General features: G+C 56.2%; 1 protein-coding gene and 2 long non-coding RNA genes across 12 annotated transcripts in view; 2 read left to right on the top strand and 1 right to left on the bottom strand.

Moving 5' to 3' along the window:
* CTNNBIP1 (catenin beta interacting protein 1) overlaps positions 1–2,760 on the top strand; it is a 43,019-nt gene extending 40,259 nt beyond the window's left edge. For 3 of the 6 annotated variants that reach the window (XM_036999886.2, XM_036999887.2, XM_017649272.3), the window contains one exon: positions 2,089–2,760. In XM_036999886.2, the coding sequence (XP_036855781.1) occupies positions 2,089–2,147 (59 nt within the window). In that variant the 3' untranslated portion in view covers positions 2,148–2,760. Of the gene's footprint in view, positions 1–2,068 lie in introns of all 6 variants that reach the window. The other 3 variants (XM_073233164.1, XM_073233162.1, XM_017649273.3) reach the window with 2 other exon arrangements.
* Positions 2,760–9,977, bottom strand: LOC118968629 (uncharacterized). Of its 4 annotated transcripts, XR_012129977.1 has the most exons (7): positions 9,659–9,977; positions 8,909–9,062; positions 5,492–8,605; positions 5,316–5,377; positions 4,260–4,375; positions 3,374–3,449; positions 2,760–2,895 (listed from the first exon to the last, which is right to left on the bottom strand). It is a non-coding gene; the product is annotated as an uncharacterized lncRNA (long non-coding RNA). The 4 variants fall into 4 exon arrangements; XR_005056381.2 differs by having other exon boundaries at positions 4,260–4,431; positions 5,316–8,605; XR_005056385.2 differs by lacking the exons at positions 2,760–2,895; positions 3,374–3,449 and having other exon boundaries at positions 4,244–4,431; positions 5,316–5,650; positions 7,110–8,605; positions 9,659–9,976.
* Positions 9,978–10,007: 30 nt separating this feature from the next.
* On the top strand, positions 10,008–13,210 carry LOC118968599 (uncharacterized). 2 transcript variants are annotated; one of them, XR_012129979.1, is made up of 7 exons: positions 10,008–10,303; positions 10,690–10,833; positions 10,986–11,052; positions 11,367–11,465; positions 11,815–11,901; positions 12,396–12,524; positions 12,676–13,210. It is a non-coding gene; the product is annotated as an uncharacterized lncRNA (long non-coding RNA). The 2 variants fall into 2 exon arrangements; XR_012129978.1 differs by having other exon boundaries at positions 11,815–12,524.
* The last annotated feature ends 969 nt before the right edge of the window (positions 13,211–14,179 follow it).

Raw genomic sequence — 14,179 nt, 5'->3', positions numbered from 1 at the left:
TGCCCCCTCTTGGGCCCTGAAGGAAATCAGATCCCTGCCATGAGGTCTGAAGAACCCACAGGTTGTTTAGGGGCAGAACCGGCCACGGAATGATTGCAGCCCTATGGGTCCTTTCTGCGCCGGCTGCAGCAGCAGAGTGGGAGGCTGTATAAATGGGAGCCATAATTCCCAGCCAGGAATGGAGTGACCAGCTGGCAGGGGGCAGGGATAGGACTCTGGTAGATCGTCTGCTTCAGAGGTCTTGTTAAATAGTCATGAGAATCCCTGTGTGACCTTGAAGAGGTCACTTCCTTCCCCCTCACCCCACCCTGCCCCAAGTGTGGCCCAAGTGCTCACACTAGGCAGGCTGGGTGTTGGGAGCCATAGCCCCTGGGTCTGGGCTCCCCAAGGAGCCAATGGCTGTTCCCTCTGGAGACTCACCAGTCCCTCCTGGGGCAGCCAGTGCTATTTTTGTGCCTGTAGCTCACACAGAGGCCCAAGGTCCCTGTGAGAAAGCCCACAAAACAGGCAAGGAAAGGAGCGAGTGGGTGGCCACTGTTCACTGTAGCCAAGGCATCTTTTGCTAACTCTCCTTTCATGGTCTCCTCCAGCCCCCTCCTGATTAGCAAGTTGGGGAGGCGGCACTCTGGAAAAGACGGCATCTGTTAGGTAACCAGCTCAGCTGCCAGGCAGGGTGTGATGTAATCTCGGATCTCTGGTTGCTAGGAAAAGTCTGTCTGTAGTGATATTTCGTGGTCCTAGGACTGAGGTGAGAACAGAATGTTCCTGAGAAAACGGGAAGGATTTGCAGGATTTTCCAAGCAAAAGACCCCCCCATCCCAAGAAGTCAGACAATTTGAGCTTCTTTCCAGAACTTATTCCCCTGTTCAGGAATAGAGGTTGTGCTGGTAAGAGCAGACCCCCACCAAGGCAGGTTGGGGTGCATGTGGCAGGCATATTCCCTTGGCAGCTCCTTGGTGTTCTGGTGCCACATTGAAGGCACATCTCCGTGAAGGTCCGTCCTCGCGGCTGTGCCTCCTGCAGCTCTGCAGCTGGGTGCCACCTCCACTCCTCCATGTGGCAGGGCGCAGGGAAGGAGGTCAGCGGGAGGCTGCCACTCAGGGGTCTCTCCTCTGCTGTGGATGAAGACAGCCACCATCATGGCCGGGGGTGGAATCGTGCCCTCTCCCAGACCATGTCACGTGCCAATGTCTACTGTTCTGATCCTCCTGTCCCCTCCCAGGTGGAATGTCTCCAGCAGTACAGAAGAAAAGTGTGTCATGGTGGGGCACAACCAGGAACAGTCCTTTAGGAAAAGGAGGGAAGGCCGCAGGATGCAGGAGGCCCCAGGCTGGCCTGGGAGGCGGGCGGGGACCGTGGTCACCTCACCTGCCCGCAGGACCCACTGGCTCACTCAGCCCCTTCCTTCCCCAGCAGCTTTGCGGATGGAAGCGCATCAGTATTTCTAGCTCTTTCCGCCCTCTGTCCTGCCTTTTCCGGCTGCATGTCAGAGCCTGCCTTATGGAAAACAAAAAGGAAGTGATTTCATGAAGGCCTGGAGAAGAATCTCAAATCATAATAAAAAATAACATGATAAAGATTATGACCATTATCTGTCTCCATAGGAGCCAGGCTCAGTGCAGGTGGAAATGACCTGGCCGCACTCCCTTGCATAGGTGCTGGCTTCGGGCCAAGAAGAATGGCTATTAGAAATCAGAGCGAGAAAGATCCAACAAAGGGTTCAAAGGAGGAGTCTTAAGAAGAAAGAGGGAAGTCCCCAGGGGCCCCTGGCTTTGGCGACTTTGGAGCAAGGGATGTGAGCAGAGCCCTACTCCAGTACCAGCAGCCCTGGGTTCTTGTGCTCACCTCCAGGTGGCCTTGAACCAGCCTCTGAGCCCCAGCCCTGCAGGCCGCCGCAGGACTGATGGTACACCCCTGGCTGGGCTGTAGGGAAGGCCCAGAGGTGCGGTGGGCTTCCTTGGAGCCCTTTGGACTCACAAAGCACCATGCTACCGTGGACTGGTGCTGCAGGTGGGGGGACACAGCTCCTTGCCCCGACGGCAGCCCCATGCTAGGGGCCCCTCAGCAGGTTTTTCCCCTGCTCTGCAGGTGCAGAGGATGTGGTGATGGCATTTTCCAGGTCGGAGACAGAGGACCGGAGGCAGTAGCTACTCGGGACACCCTGGAAGCTGGCAAGGGCCAAGAGATCTGTGTGGACCTCGGCCAGCTGAGTGGCAGCAGATCACCTTCCTCACCCCCTGCCCTACTCCACGCCATCCCAAACAAACCCAGCCGCCCCATGGCCACTCAGAGGGGCTGGCATCGAGGAAGCCGCCAGTGGTGCACTTACAATTGGCCTAAAGAGATGGACTCACGATTGGCTACAGAAAGAAACCTTTTTATTTTTAGATCTTGACCAACTGAAACCGTTTATTTTTATTTCTGACTCCCTTTCTTTTTTTTTTTTTTGATTTGCGCCTCGGTATATGGCTTCCCTGGAAGCTCTCCGAGCTCTGGTGCTTTATTTAGATCACTTTTTAGGAATGTGAAGAGGTTGATTGGCTGCTTAAACTGGAAAAGGATTTTGATTGGCCAGCTAGTGGGAAACGGTTTTTTTCTTTGATTGGCCGGAGGTGTTATGCTGATAGCAACAGCTTTTCTCTTTTGAATGCTGAAAACAGGGTTTGGGACATTGGTTGTTATATTTGACTTGAAAAAAAGAAAGAAAGAAAGAAACCAAGTGCGCTTTGCAATATTTATTACACAAAGAATTTGCTGATGCTTTCACGTGTTTTGTTTGTTTCCATTTGATTGGCTTCCCATATGTGCTTGGTTTCCCATTGGTCCTGATGACTCCCAGTGCCATGGCCTCCCCCGACTCTGCTGCAGGCAGGCCCTCTCCAGGCTGGGGTCCACCTGGAGAGTGCGTTGGCTTTAATGACCAGCCTGGCTCCACCAGCAGGGGCCCACAGGTGGAAAACAGAGGCCCAAGCATGTTCGCATAGTCCTGAACCCGCAGCCCAATTAAGAGATGACTGTTAGCCAGGATTTATGTGCATCACTGCCATGAGTTGACCCAGCCAGCTTCCCTTGGTGAGGATGGAGTGGCTCAATGCCGTCCAGGCCTCGCCAGCCTGCCCACACTGAGCAGAAGGGCACTGCACTGGGCTGCTCTGTCCCTCCGGCTGTTCCTTCCCACCCGACTCCCTGAGGACTCCTGTAAAAGGCAGGAACCGCTCCCAGCTGTGAGGCCCACAGTGTAGCCGAGGTCTCTGCCCAGGAGCCCGGAATCCACACAAAGGCCGCAGGTTGGCTCACTAGCCCCGGGAAGCCTTTGGATCCAAGTGCCCACCCTCGTCCTCCCCAGCCAGGGTCCTGAGCAGGATGTACTTGCCAGCTCTCAGAGTTCTAGCACCTGAGGCCCTCGCCCTCTCTGCACTGCCTTCAGCAGGGTCTCTCCCGACATCAGCCTGGAAGGGACAGCGTCGTTATTTATTTACAAAGTGCCAACTGAGACTGCTGGCTAAGCCTTCCCTGAGAAGTCCCACCAGGCAGGCTCTCAAATTTGGCCTCAGAAGCATATTACAGAGCAGCAGTCTTAAAGGGTTGCAGGACCCCAAGTTCCCACTTGCTCTTCTTCCCCGGAGGTGGCCTTCATTCTTCCTGCCTCTCTCACAGGAATGGAATCTGGGTGGGGAGTTGGAGAAAGATGCAGGCCTCCGGGCAAGGGTGGCCTTTGCACCACCTGATGCAGTGGGGGCTCAGGCCCACTCACTGCCCAGGGCACGCAGAGCCTGAAGATTCTCAGAGCCAAATCAACCCCTTCTCAGGGCTCAAGGCTGTCAGGGAGTGCAGGTGCTGAACACCAGCATGTACTGGGCCCAAGCCCTGGAAAGCCCCTAGGTCACTGGCAGTTTATGCTGCAGTCTGAGCATTGTCTGAGCCTTGCCTCAGAAGGGAGACTCAAGGGTCATGGCCTACACACCTGTGTCCTCCTCCATGCAGCGGCTCCCTGGCCCCGGTTAGCTGGCCTGGTTAGGTTAAACTGCAAAGACCACCGATCCCAAGGAATTGAGGACTGTGGGGATCCCCGCAGGGCCCCGAGAGCATCTTCCTCCAACAGGGGCAGTGTGTGTATGCACATGCATGTGTGAATGTGCACACAAACACACACGCACACTCCCCGCTCAGGGGCCTGCAGCTGCAGCAAAGCCCATGAGAAAGGGACTAACCCCATTTCCAGGCCTCAGGGTGGGGCTGCCGATGCTGCCTCTCAGTACCTGCAGCCCCCAGGGCCTGTGACCCGGCCAAGGGTGTGTTCTCTGCCCCAGCCTGTCCTTGGCAAGTTCTTGGGCCTCGTTCTTGTAATAGTAATGGCCCTGACCCATCTCATCACCTGAAGAAGAAACGGGAAGGTGTTGCTGTGGCTTCATATTTCAACTACAGGTATATCTGTTGGAGAAAAATAAAGATTTTTAATAGCTTGGTGTGTGAGCTGAGTTATCTCCCCTGGAGTTAGGTTCCTCCACTGCTTTCCGTGCACCAAGTGGGCTCTGCTGCTGGGCCCTCCCTCCCCAAAGAGGTGCCACAGTTCATCAGGTAATTGTCTGTGATCTGGAGAGTAGCTTGGGGTTTGGAGGAATTTTCAGATCTCCCCAGCCCAGAAGGCAGGTCCACAGGAAGGTTGAGCCTCCATTTTGACCTGGGGGTTCTAAACATCATCGTAGATTGGGCTGAGGTCAGTAATCTTCAGAGCTGACCTCACTCCTTCATGCTCTTGAGCAGACACTGAGCACCCCATCAGGGTGTGGGGACCCTTCCAGACTAGGTATCCCACACCCTATGTGATGGCAGCGGTCTTCAAATGCTTGTAACAAAATTCCAAACAGAACATCCACCCCTCCATCATCCCAGAAATGGAAGATTCCCTGGTGTTCAGCTGTATATTCAAGTTTAGAAGCTGAAATCATTTCTGCGTTAGGGATTTTTGCTTTGGAAGCATGTTCTGAAATTTTTAATTTCCACCCTTCATCCCATTTTAGGTCTTCACATTTTTGTTGCATCCATGAACTCACTGCTGCTATTTTCAAAGTTTCACCAGGTGCTAAATGCTATGGGGTTTATAGGGTATGGGGACAGATGGCAGAATGGATATTAATAAATCTTAGTGTGGGAGAAATGTGAGGGGCTGTCTAGCAGCCCATGCAGTAGCCAGATGTGTATGTCGCCTTCGAAACATCTCTGAAAAGGGCTTGTCTGGCTTTTGCTTGAATACCCTCCAGGGCTGGGGAACTTAACTGCCTCACAAGGTAGCCCATTCATCTTGAGTAACTTACCTTCATCCTTATATTGAACTGTCTCCCTTTCTCTGTAAAACTTCCTTTTCTGGAAGGAACTTCTAGTTATTGAGCGAAAGACAAAAAAAAAAAAAAAAAGACTGCTACGTAAGCCAGAAATTAGACATATCAAGGGCTCACGTTAGGTAAATCAGGTGTAGAGTTCCCCCACTTGCCCTTGCGTTCTGAGTGGCACTTGCAGGCAACGTCGGAGGCTCTTGTAAGCTGGGCCATGGAGCAGAGGGAGGGGCCGGCTGGCCCTGGTCCCGCCTGCCAGCCCCACAGCTGGGGCTGGGGCTGGGGCTGTCCTCCCAGAGCTGACCGACCTGTCAGTTCTGATGCGAATCAGGCCATGCAAGGAAGATGAGGTGGGGCAAGTCAGCAGGCAAAGGGCAAAGACTGGGCAGCACTGGGCCATTCAGGATCCCTGGCCCACGCAGCATCAGCCTCCTGGATCCACCTTCCCAGGCACAAGTGCATGTGGCCGGTAATGAGCCCAACAGGTGGGAGGAGAGCGCTGAGGCAGGTGGGTGCTGTGGGCAGGGCTGAGGTGGGGGCGGGGAGAAGGGAGGCCGGGCACCCTGCCCGTTGCTGGTGTTTCTCAGCGGGGGTTGGGGAGGATGAATAAAGGGCTTCTCCCTGTCCAGCAGGTGAAAAGCAGCTGTGAGAATCTAGGCTGCTGCAGCCTTTGAACGGGGCCCTTTGTGGCAGGGAAGGTGATCCCTCCGTGGCACCTGGTTCAGTGGCAGGGGCAGGAGCCACTTTCCAGGGCCGCGGAGCTCTGGAGGCCCCAGGAGACCCCACCACTACCCGCCTGCCTGGCCTGCACGGGCAGATTCTCCCCCACTCCCTGTCATTCTTTCTCTTTCTCCCTGTAGCTCATGGCCACCCACCCCTTTCCTGGAGGATGAAATAGGCCCAGACTAAACTGAGGCCATGTTTAGAAAACGCTTCTCTGTCCAGTGAAGGCACTTCCTCTACTGGGGAACCACTGGGTGTCAGGAGATGGGGGGTGCTGGGGGGAACCATAGCTTCTAGTCCTAATTTAAAGAAAGGCTGCCTCAAAGGACCAGCACCTCGCCTTTACTTTTCTCCTTGACATTGGAACTCCCCCCCTCATGGATGGTTTCCCAGGGGGCCTGCCAGACCTGCTGGCAGGTAGTTAGGAGAGCTGGTGACAGGAGCTGAGTGGCATCCTGTCCACCCCACCCTGCCTGGCCTCTTCCTGAGTCCCCAGGGAAGGAACTGAGTGTGCAACAGGCGGCTGTCCTGCCCCACCTGCACAGCCCCAGGAGGTGACCCACAGCCTCAGAGTTCCCCCTCCTGGCCCCTAGCCTCAGCCCTGGAAGGAGGTGGCAGTTCATAAACATTTTTTATGTGTCTCCCTTGTCCCAGTCTGAATAGCTCACCTGTGTGCAGGTGTGCAGCGTTATATACACATAATCCTCAGTCATGTGTGAAGTGAGTATGTTATTATCCCCATTTTACAGATGAGGAAATGGGGGTTCCACAGTTTGCTAAAGGTCAGCGTGGGTTAGCCAGAACTGGGACCCAGGTTTTCTGACCCCAGACTCTGTACTTCCAGCTTTGACAGGGGGTGGGTGGGGCTGGGGAGAAACCCGTCTCTTTGATCCTGGACCAATCTGGTGTTTGCCCTTCTCCTCTATGCCAGGTGAGCCTGGCTATAGCAGGTTAGCAAATACCTACAAGGTGCATTAGCCATGTGGGTCCTCAGGCCAGCCCTTACCTCCAGGGTGAAGCTGCTCTCCCTCCCACCTCCCTTAAGCTACTCACCTTTCACCCACGCTGATGCTCCCCTGGGAGACCAGCAGTCCTCCTCCAGGCTAAGCCGGTTTTTCTAGAATAAATTCCGCTTCCACTTTGTGCTTCCCCTTCCTGTTCACAGCCCCCAGCCAGCATCGGGAAGCACACCTTTCCCCAAAGGAGGGCAGAGAAAGAGCTCAGAATTGGGGGCCGCAGGCTGGGGCTGGAATCCTGCCACCCTACTGTGACCTCTGTACCCTTGGGTGGGGCTTACTTAGCCTTAAATTCCTCATCTGTAAAATGGGAATAATAATGAAAACAAAGCTATATTCCACAAACTACACAAAAATGCTTTGAATCCAATAAAGCCCTGAACAAACCTAATTCTCTCTTGACCTTGGTTTATGCCGTTTACTCCCAGAGGACACATCTTTATGTCCATGTAGCTGGGGGCTGGGGAGACAGAACTCTGGTGCAACTGACATCTAGATATGCCGCTTGGCAGCTGTGTGACTTGGGGCAAATAATCCAACTTGCTGGAAAAATGGAAAAGACAAGACCATCTATCCCCTAAGATGTACTGAGAATCAATGGGATGATGCATATGACAAGTTTAGCTGAGTGACCTGCCCACAGTGGGTGGTCAGCACATATGGTCAACATCGAGTCACCACTATGGTGTCCCCTGCCCCCATGCTCTCTGCCCATAAGTCATTCAGAGCAGGGCCTCGTCTGCAGCTCCGGGTCCCAGATCCAATCAGGTGCTTGTTAAACACTTTTTCGCTGAGGGTGAAAGAGCTGAGATGATCCCTTGACAGAAGCCGGGCAAGAGCCGCCTCCAGCCCCGGGCCTGGACAGCTCCCTCGGCTAAGCAGCTTTGTGTGGGGGCAGGGTGTGAACTGGAGCCATTCTTCAGCCGTCCTGAACCTGCAGAGCAGACCGGGTCCCCCAGACGGATCTTGCCACGCTGGACAGGAAGCCAGGGGCCTTGCAGAGCCTGGGGGTGGGAGTCCTGTCTTCCAGGGACCCTCCCGCTCACCAGCTCGTGCTTAAACTCCAAATAGAATCAGAGCCAGCCAGAGAGGGGGATAAAATTAAATCCTTGATCATGATCAAGTGGTTAAAAAAAACCCACCACAGCCAGCGTCTCCTTCTCACTGCAGCAGGCCCTGCCTCAGAGTCAACGGGAGGAGGAGCAGTGGCCGCCTGGGTGCCTCCCACCCTCCCACCCCCCGCAGGTCACAGATCCCTGCCCCCAGCGCCTGAGGGCTCCCCGCACTGAGCCCTGGGAGGGGGACCGAGTCCCTGTTCGCTGGACGGGGGGGTCGTGGCCGCTGTGGGGGAGGCCCAGCAGGACTCCAGTTTCTGCCGGTTACAGCTGGATGGTGTGGGCGAGTGAGCCGATGTTCCCAAGCCTGTGGCCCAGTCTGGAACGCGGGAACAATAATGTCGCCTGCCGCTTGTGGTCAGTGTGCGAGAACAGCCGTGGCTGCCTGTCTTGGGTCAGGCAAAAAGGGATGGATTGGCTGGAAAGAATTTCAAAACAATAAAACTGACTAAAGGCCTGGTCTCCTTTGTTTTGCTATGTGCCAGCAACTCTAACCCTGGCACTCAGGGAGGCCGCCCCCAAACACTGACCTCCCCTTAGGCAGGGGCTGGGGTGCTGCCTCTGTCCTCAGAGCCTCTTCCAAGCAGGAGCATATGTGGGGGGCTAGGGGGGCTGCTGCTCCACACAGGGCGTGGGAGGGGGACGCACAGGCTGAGATGGTGATGAGTCTCTGGGCCTGGCTCTGGCACCCCCGTGCCCATCCCAGCCTCCCCACCAGCACCTGCAGGATCGGGATCGCCCCCTCTTCATCCTGCAGCCCCCCTGATCCGGGGCGGCTCTGAGGTGGGGCGTGGTGGCGGAGCTGCAGGCACCTGGCAGGCCCAGCCTGTGCGGTGAGCCCTCCGAGGTGTGTACCTTGGCGGAGGGCTGGGACGCTGAGGAGGAAACAACGAGGCGGTAAAAATAGCTCTTTGTTTACCATGGGCTGCACATCCTGATGTGTCCTTGTGTGAAAGAAAAACACCGACCAGCCCAGGGAGCTGGGGCCGCAGGACGCAGGTCTGGTCAGGGAGGGGGCCCGGCTGAAGTGGGGGCCCGACAAGGCCCCCGGAGGGCCAGCTTCACCCTCAGCTGTTTCCACAACCCCTCCACCCCACCCCCAAAGCAGCCTTCACTGGGCCCCGTGGGCCAAGTCGGCCACTCCTGGCCGGGCCTACTGTGCAGTGGCCCCTGCGCCCCTCAGACCCCGGCCCAGAGGAAGCCTGTGGCAGGCAGGCTGGCTGGCTGCCCCTGCCCGCGCCCTGCTCAGCCGGCTGCCCTGCTGGCTTGCCCCTTGGGAATCTGCCCTGGGCGGGGGGAGGTGTCCAGCGTCCCAGGGAAAGTGGCCTGCAGACTTTTCTCTGGCTGAATCACCCACCGGCACTGCTGAGGCCACGGAGAAGCCCTGCCCTGGGAGGGGCAGCCTGAACTCTGGCCCCTCAGGCTTTCTATCCAGAACCTTCCCTGGCACCCACAGGGCCTCCCCGCTCACCCAGCTTGCTCCAGAGGAGAGCCCTGAGCCACCTGGACTTCCCCAGACTCCCAGGGAGGAGCGTTAGCCCTTCCCAGCTGCACTATTGGGCCGCTGCCGGCTTTCAGCCAGTCAGGAGGCACTGACTGAGGACCCACTGTGCGCAAGCTGGGGAGGCAGAGACGAGAGGGAGGCAGCTTCTCCCTGTGCTCTCAGAGGCTGTGGGCACACTGACTTGGGACAGGCTGCAAGCACGCACGTCCCGTGGGAAGGAAAACGCCTGCCCACGAGGAGCAGAGCAGGAGCTGGCCGACCCAGGCCTGTCTGCGGGGAGCTGCGGTGGGTGGGAGGGTCCCTCGGAGCTCCTACACCTGCCTGAGGGGGCATCCTTCTTGCCCTGCCCTGTGGCTCATGGCGGGGGGGCATCAGCGGAGGTCTGTGGGCCCACCTGGCTGCTGGTCCCAGGCTCCTCCCCAGCAGACAGAACAAGAGAGGGCGGCTGGAGGTGCCCAGCAAACTGCTTCAGGAGAAAGCGTGTGGGAGTGATGTGTCAGTACAAGCGCCAGAGCCCAGGCTGGAGCCTGGTGGCCTAGGGAGAGCCCTTGGCACACTCACCAACTCTCCTTCCTACAGACGCTGGATGGGCAGCTGCCAGCACTAGCTCAGGTCTGCTCTTGCCATCCAATTCAGGGCCCCTGGGGAGAGGAAGAGCGGGAGGGGGTGTCCCAGCACTTGTCTGTCTTCCAAGATGCTGGGAGGGTGAGCTCATGCCTGTGTGTGGAGGGCACGGGAGGCTTAGGACATTAAGCTCTTAAAGTCATCGGGCAGAAGGAGAGGCCAGGGCAGGGTGGGGTGGGGATGGGGATCCGCAGAGGGAGCCCCTGGCCACCATCACAGGCTGGGTGTTACAACCCACTCTTGCACTAGCCTCACGTGATTCCATTCCAGCTGTCTGAACCTCAGTTTCTCATCTGCAAGACCTCCATTAGTGTCACACCCCAAATATTCCCAGGCATATGGAACGATTGTGTCCCCCTCAACCCTCTTTTCAGCTGAATGTGGCTCTGACTTGCTTTGGCCAATGACGTGTGAGCAGAAGATGGGTCAGGTGGGAGCATCAAGGGCCGTTCGGTAAAGTTCCGGAGGCTGCTGCCCCATCAGCCTGCGTCCTGGAAGAGCCCCCGGCCAGCCCGCGAGTAAGGAAGAGAGAGTGTATTTGGGGCCCTGAGGGTCTTGGGCCTGTTTGCTTGCGCAGCATCACCAGGCCTCTCCCGACCCCAGACTGCACCAGTGACCTCCAGCCTTTGACGCCGTGTGGTATTCTGACTCCTGCTCTGTTACGCTCCAGCCCAAGGACTTCCCCGGAAGACTGTGTCTGGGAGCCCCTTGCTTTTCTGGGACCCAAGAAGACCTAAGTAAGACTGCTCAGGGCTCCACCCTGGACCCTGCAAGGCAGTGGCCACCCTTTACACTTGCTAAAATCTCCCCTCCCCATCATGGGCCCCCAGGCCTTGGTGACCTGGCTCCTGCTTATCTCTGCCTTCCTTTCCCATAGCTCTCCCCTGCCCTCCGCACCCACCTCCAGTTCCTCAGACAGGCCGAGGCTGCCCCCACCTCAGGGCTCCCGTGCTTGCGGTTCCCTCTGCCTGCAGTACTCCTCCGACATGGCTGAATTCTCTGTTTTCCAATGTCACCTCAGATGTCTCCCCCACCATCTTGGTTTGTTCAGGCTGCTGTAACAAAACACCGTGGACTGTGTGACTTACAAACAGCAGGAATTCATTTCTCACAGTCTGGAGGCTGGAGGCGCCAGCACAGTCCAGCTTTGGTGAGGACCCTTTGTTAGGCTGCGGGCGCCTGACTTCTCTCTCTGCCCTCACACGGTCAGGGTTGAGGGGGCTCTGCGGGGTCACTTATGAGAGCACTCATCCCATTTGGGAGTGCCCCACCCTCATGACCTAATCATTTCCCAGAGGCCCACCTCCTGAGACCACCACACTGGCTGTCAAGATTTCAACGTGTAAATTTTAGAGAGACACAAACATTCAGACCACAGCATCCCCTGAGACGGTCTTCACTGACCATCCTATTTTGCTTCCTACTTTCTGATGTGCTTTATCAGAAATAACCTTATTTATGAATTTCTTTGCTTGTCTATTTCTCACTTCTCCCACTAGAAGATACCCTCCTGGGAGCAGGGACCTCATCTGGCTTCTTCGCTGCTGCGTCCCCAGTACCTGACATACTGCAGGCTTGCCATAAAGGTTTGTTAAACGAAAGAATAACCCTGACCTTGAGATGGCTCCTCTGCTGAGCCCTTTGTGACCCACAGGTGCAGGGACCCTATCTCCTGGACTAAAACTGTGCTGGCAGCAGGAAATCTGGGGCCCACGGAGAGGAGGGCACTCTCTCTGTTTCTCTGGCCGAGGCCCCAGGGCACATTTCAGTGGGGCTGGCCCTGGCACACATGTGGCATTCCATATCCACAGCCCTGTTGGGCCTATCTTGACTGGGAAATAAATTGTGGGCTCTGCAGGGGCTCAGAGACTGGTGTCGGTCGGGATTTTCTGGTTTGCAGGCCACAGAAATCGAGCTACATCTGGCTCAGGCCCCTGGGGAGGCTCTGGAGGCAGCTCGGAGGATTAAGATCATTGCTGCAAGAACCAGGGCCTTGGGCTGGAACTGGAGACTTGATGCTTCCAGGACATTCTCTCCCTCTTGGTCCTTGTCTGCTTGTTTCTGCTTGACTGCCTTTTAGCCTCATCGTTTCCATCAGAAGGACCTTGTCCTGCAGCAGAATATGCTTCCTGGCAGCCTTGGAGGAAGGAAAGCTGCTTTCTCACCTTGCCCCAAACAATCCCAGGGAGTCTCGGATTGGCCTGCTTGGGTAATGAGCCGCCTGTTGGCCCAGTCACAGTGGGGGGATTTAGCTGTAGCCCCTTCCTGTGGCTGGGGTGGGGCAGGCTATGCAGAGTCACATGGGGATGGTGCCTAACGGGGAGAATTCTGTGTAGCCAGAACAAACTGTCCCCCACCAGGCTCTGGCGCTGGCTGAACCCCAAAGGGAGAGAAATCCCACGGTGACACCCCCATGCTGCTCAGCCAGCCTGCCGTGGGGGAGGCGAGGCGCAGCAGCAGCAAGGGGACCCTCCCACTGAGACTGGGATCGGAGTTTTCTGCTTCCCCCTGTGGACCTGGCTTGGGCGTCCTGGAGCAGCATGTGGGGGCTCACAGCCCTGCCTGGGGTCCCACCAAAGTGAAAGAAGGTGGGAAACTGCACGGCGGACATTCCTGTGAGACTTAGAGTATATATTGAAGGTTCTGAGAAATCCTGCAGTAAAGATGCCCGTTTCGTTTAGCTTTTTCCTCATCTATTTGACCATAGAGCTCTTTAACATTTTAAGTATTCCATGGAACATCCCACAAGAACTGCTTCTGTGGAGAAAGAGCACAAAGCTTAAAATCAGAGCTTGAGCCTGAGCCCACTACTCAGGGGTTCATAACATCTGTAAAACGGGTGCTGATACCCACCCCACAGGGTCCCCGTCAGGGCGAACTGAGAACAGGCCTTTGATAAGTATCCTGTGAGCTGTAAAGCACAGGGCGGACACCGGACTATTATAACTGATTTAACCCGGAAAATAACACACACCTGTTTACCTCACAAGGTAGGTAACCCTCCCTCATCAAGATTAGGGGATGACAGAGGGAAAGGAAGTGACGCATCCAGGATCGCCTGAGCCAGGTGACCGCTGAGCGTCAGGTGCAGAGGGAGGGAGGAGCTCCAGCGCTGGGCAGGGAGAATCAGGGCCCCGCGGCCAGGAGAGCAGAGGTGACGCTGATGGGAAGCCCCAGGGAAGCAGAAATGTATTGTCTCCCAGTTCTGGAGGCCAGAGGTCCCAAATCAAGGTGTTAGCAGGGCTGGTTCCTTCTGAGGCTGCGAGGGAGCATCTGCCCCAGGCCTCTCTCCTCAGCTGGTGGGTGGCGGTCTTACCCCTGCGTGTCTTCCCTGTGCCTAAATGCCCCCTTTCATGAGGACACCAGTCATATTGGATTAGGGACCACCCTAATGACCTCATTTAAACTTGATTACTTCTGTAAAGACCCTTCTCCCAAATAGGTCACATTCTGAGGTACTGGGGGTTAGGACTTCAACACAGAGATTTGGGGATGGGGTGGGGATGCAGTTCAACCCACAACACTGGGCATTTTCCCCAGCGGGCGCCCCCCCTCCATCTCACCAGCCCAAGTCCTTGGCCGAAAACACATGGATTGTGGCCTGCCGGAAAAGAGAGCCCATGATTGTGTTAATTGCCACAATACCAGATCTGCAATTAATATGCCGTGGGAACAAAGAGCAAATGTACTAATAACACATAATTGGACTTAAACTACATCCTCGGCAGAGCCGTGCAACTGAGCCCTGCTGTTTACACTCCTTTTCAAATTAGCAAAGATGAGCAAACGAACATACGTTTCCCCTTCGCCCTGCTCGCAGGGGAGGTGCTGGGGGAAGCTCGGGCACGGGGGATGGATGGCGGG

The sequence above is a fragment of the Manis javanica genome, chromosome 4, assembly GCF_040802235.1.
Source record: "Manis javanica isolate MJ-LG chromosome 4, MJ_LKY, whole genome shotgun sequence".
Lineage (NCBI taxonomy): Eukaryota > Metazoa > Chordata > Mammalia > Pholidota > Manidae > Manis > Manis javanica.
The sequence above is the reverse complement of the archived record's forward strand: the minus strand, read 5'-3'. Positions and strand labels throughout refer to the sequence as shown.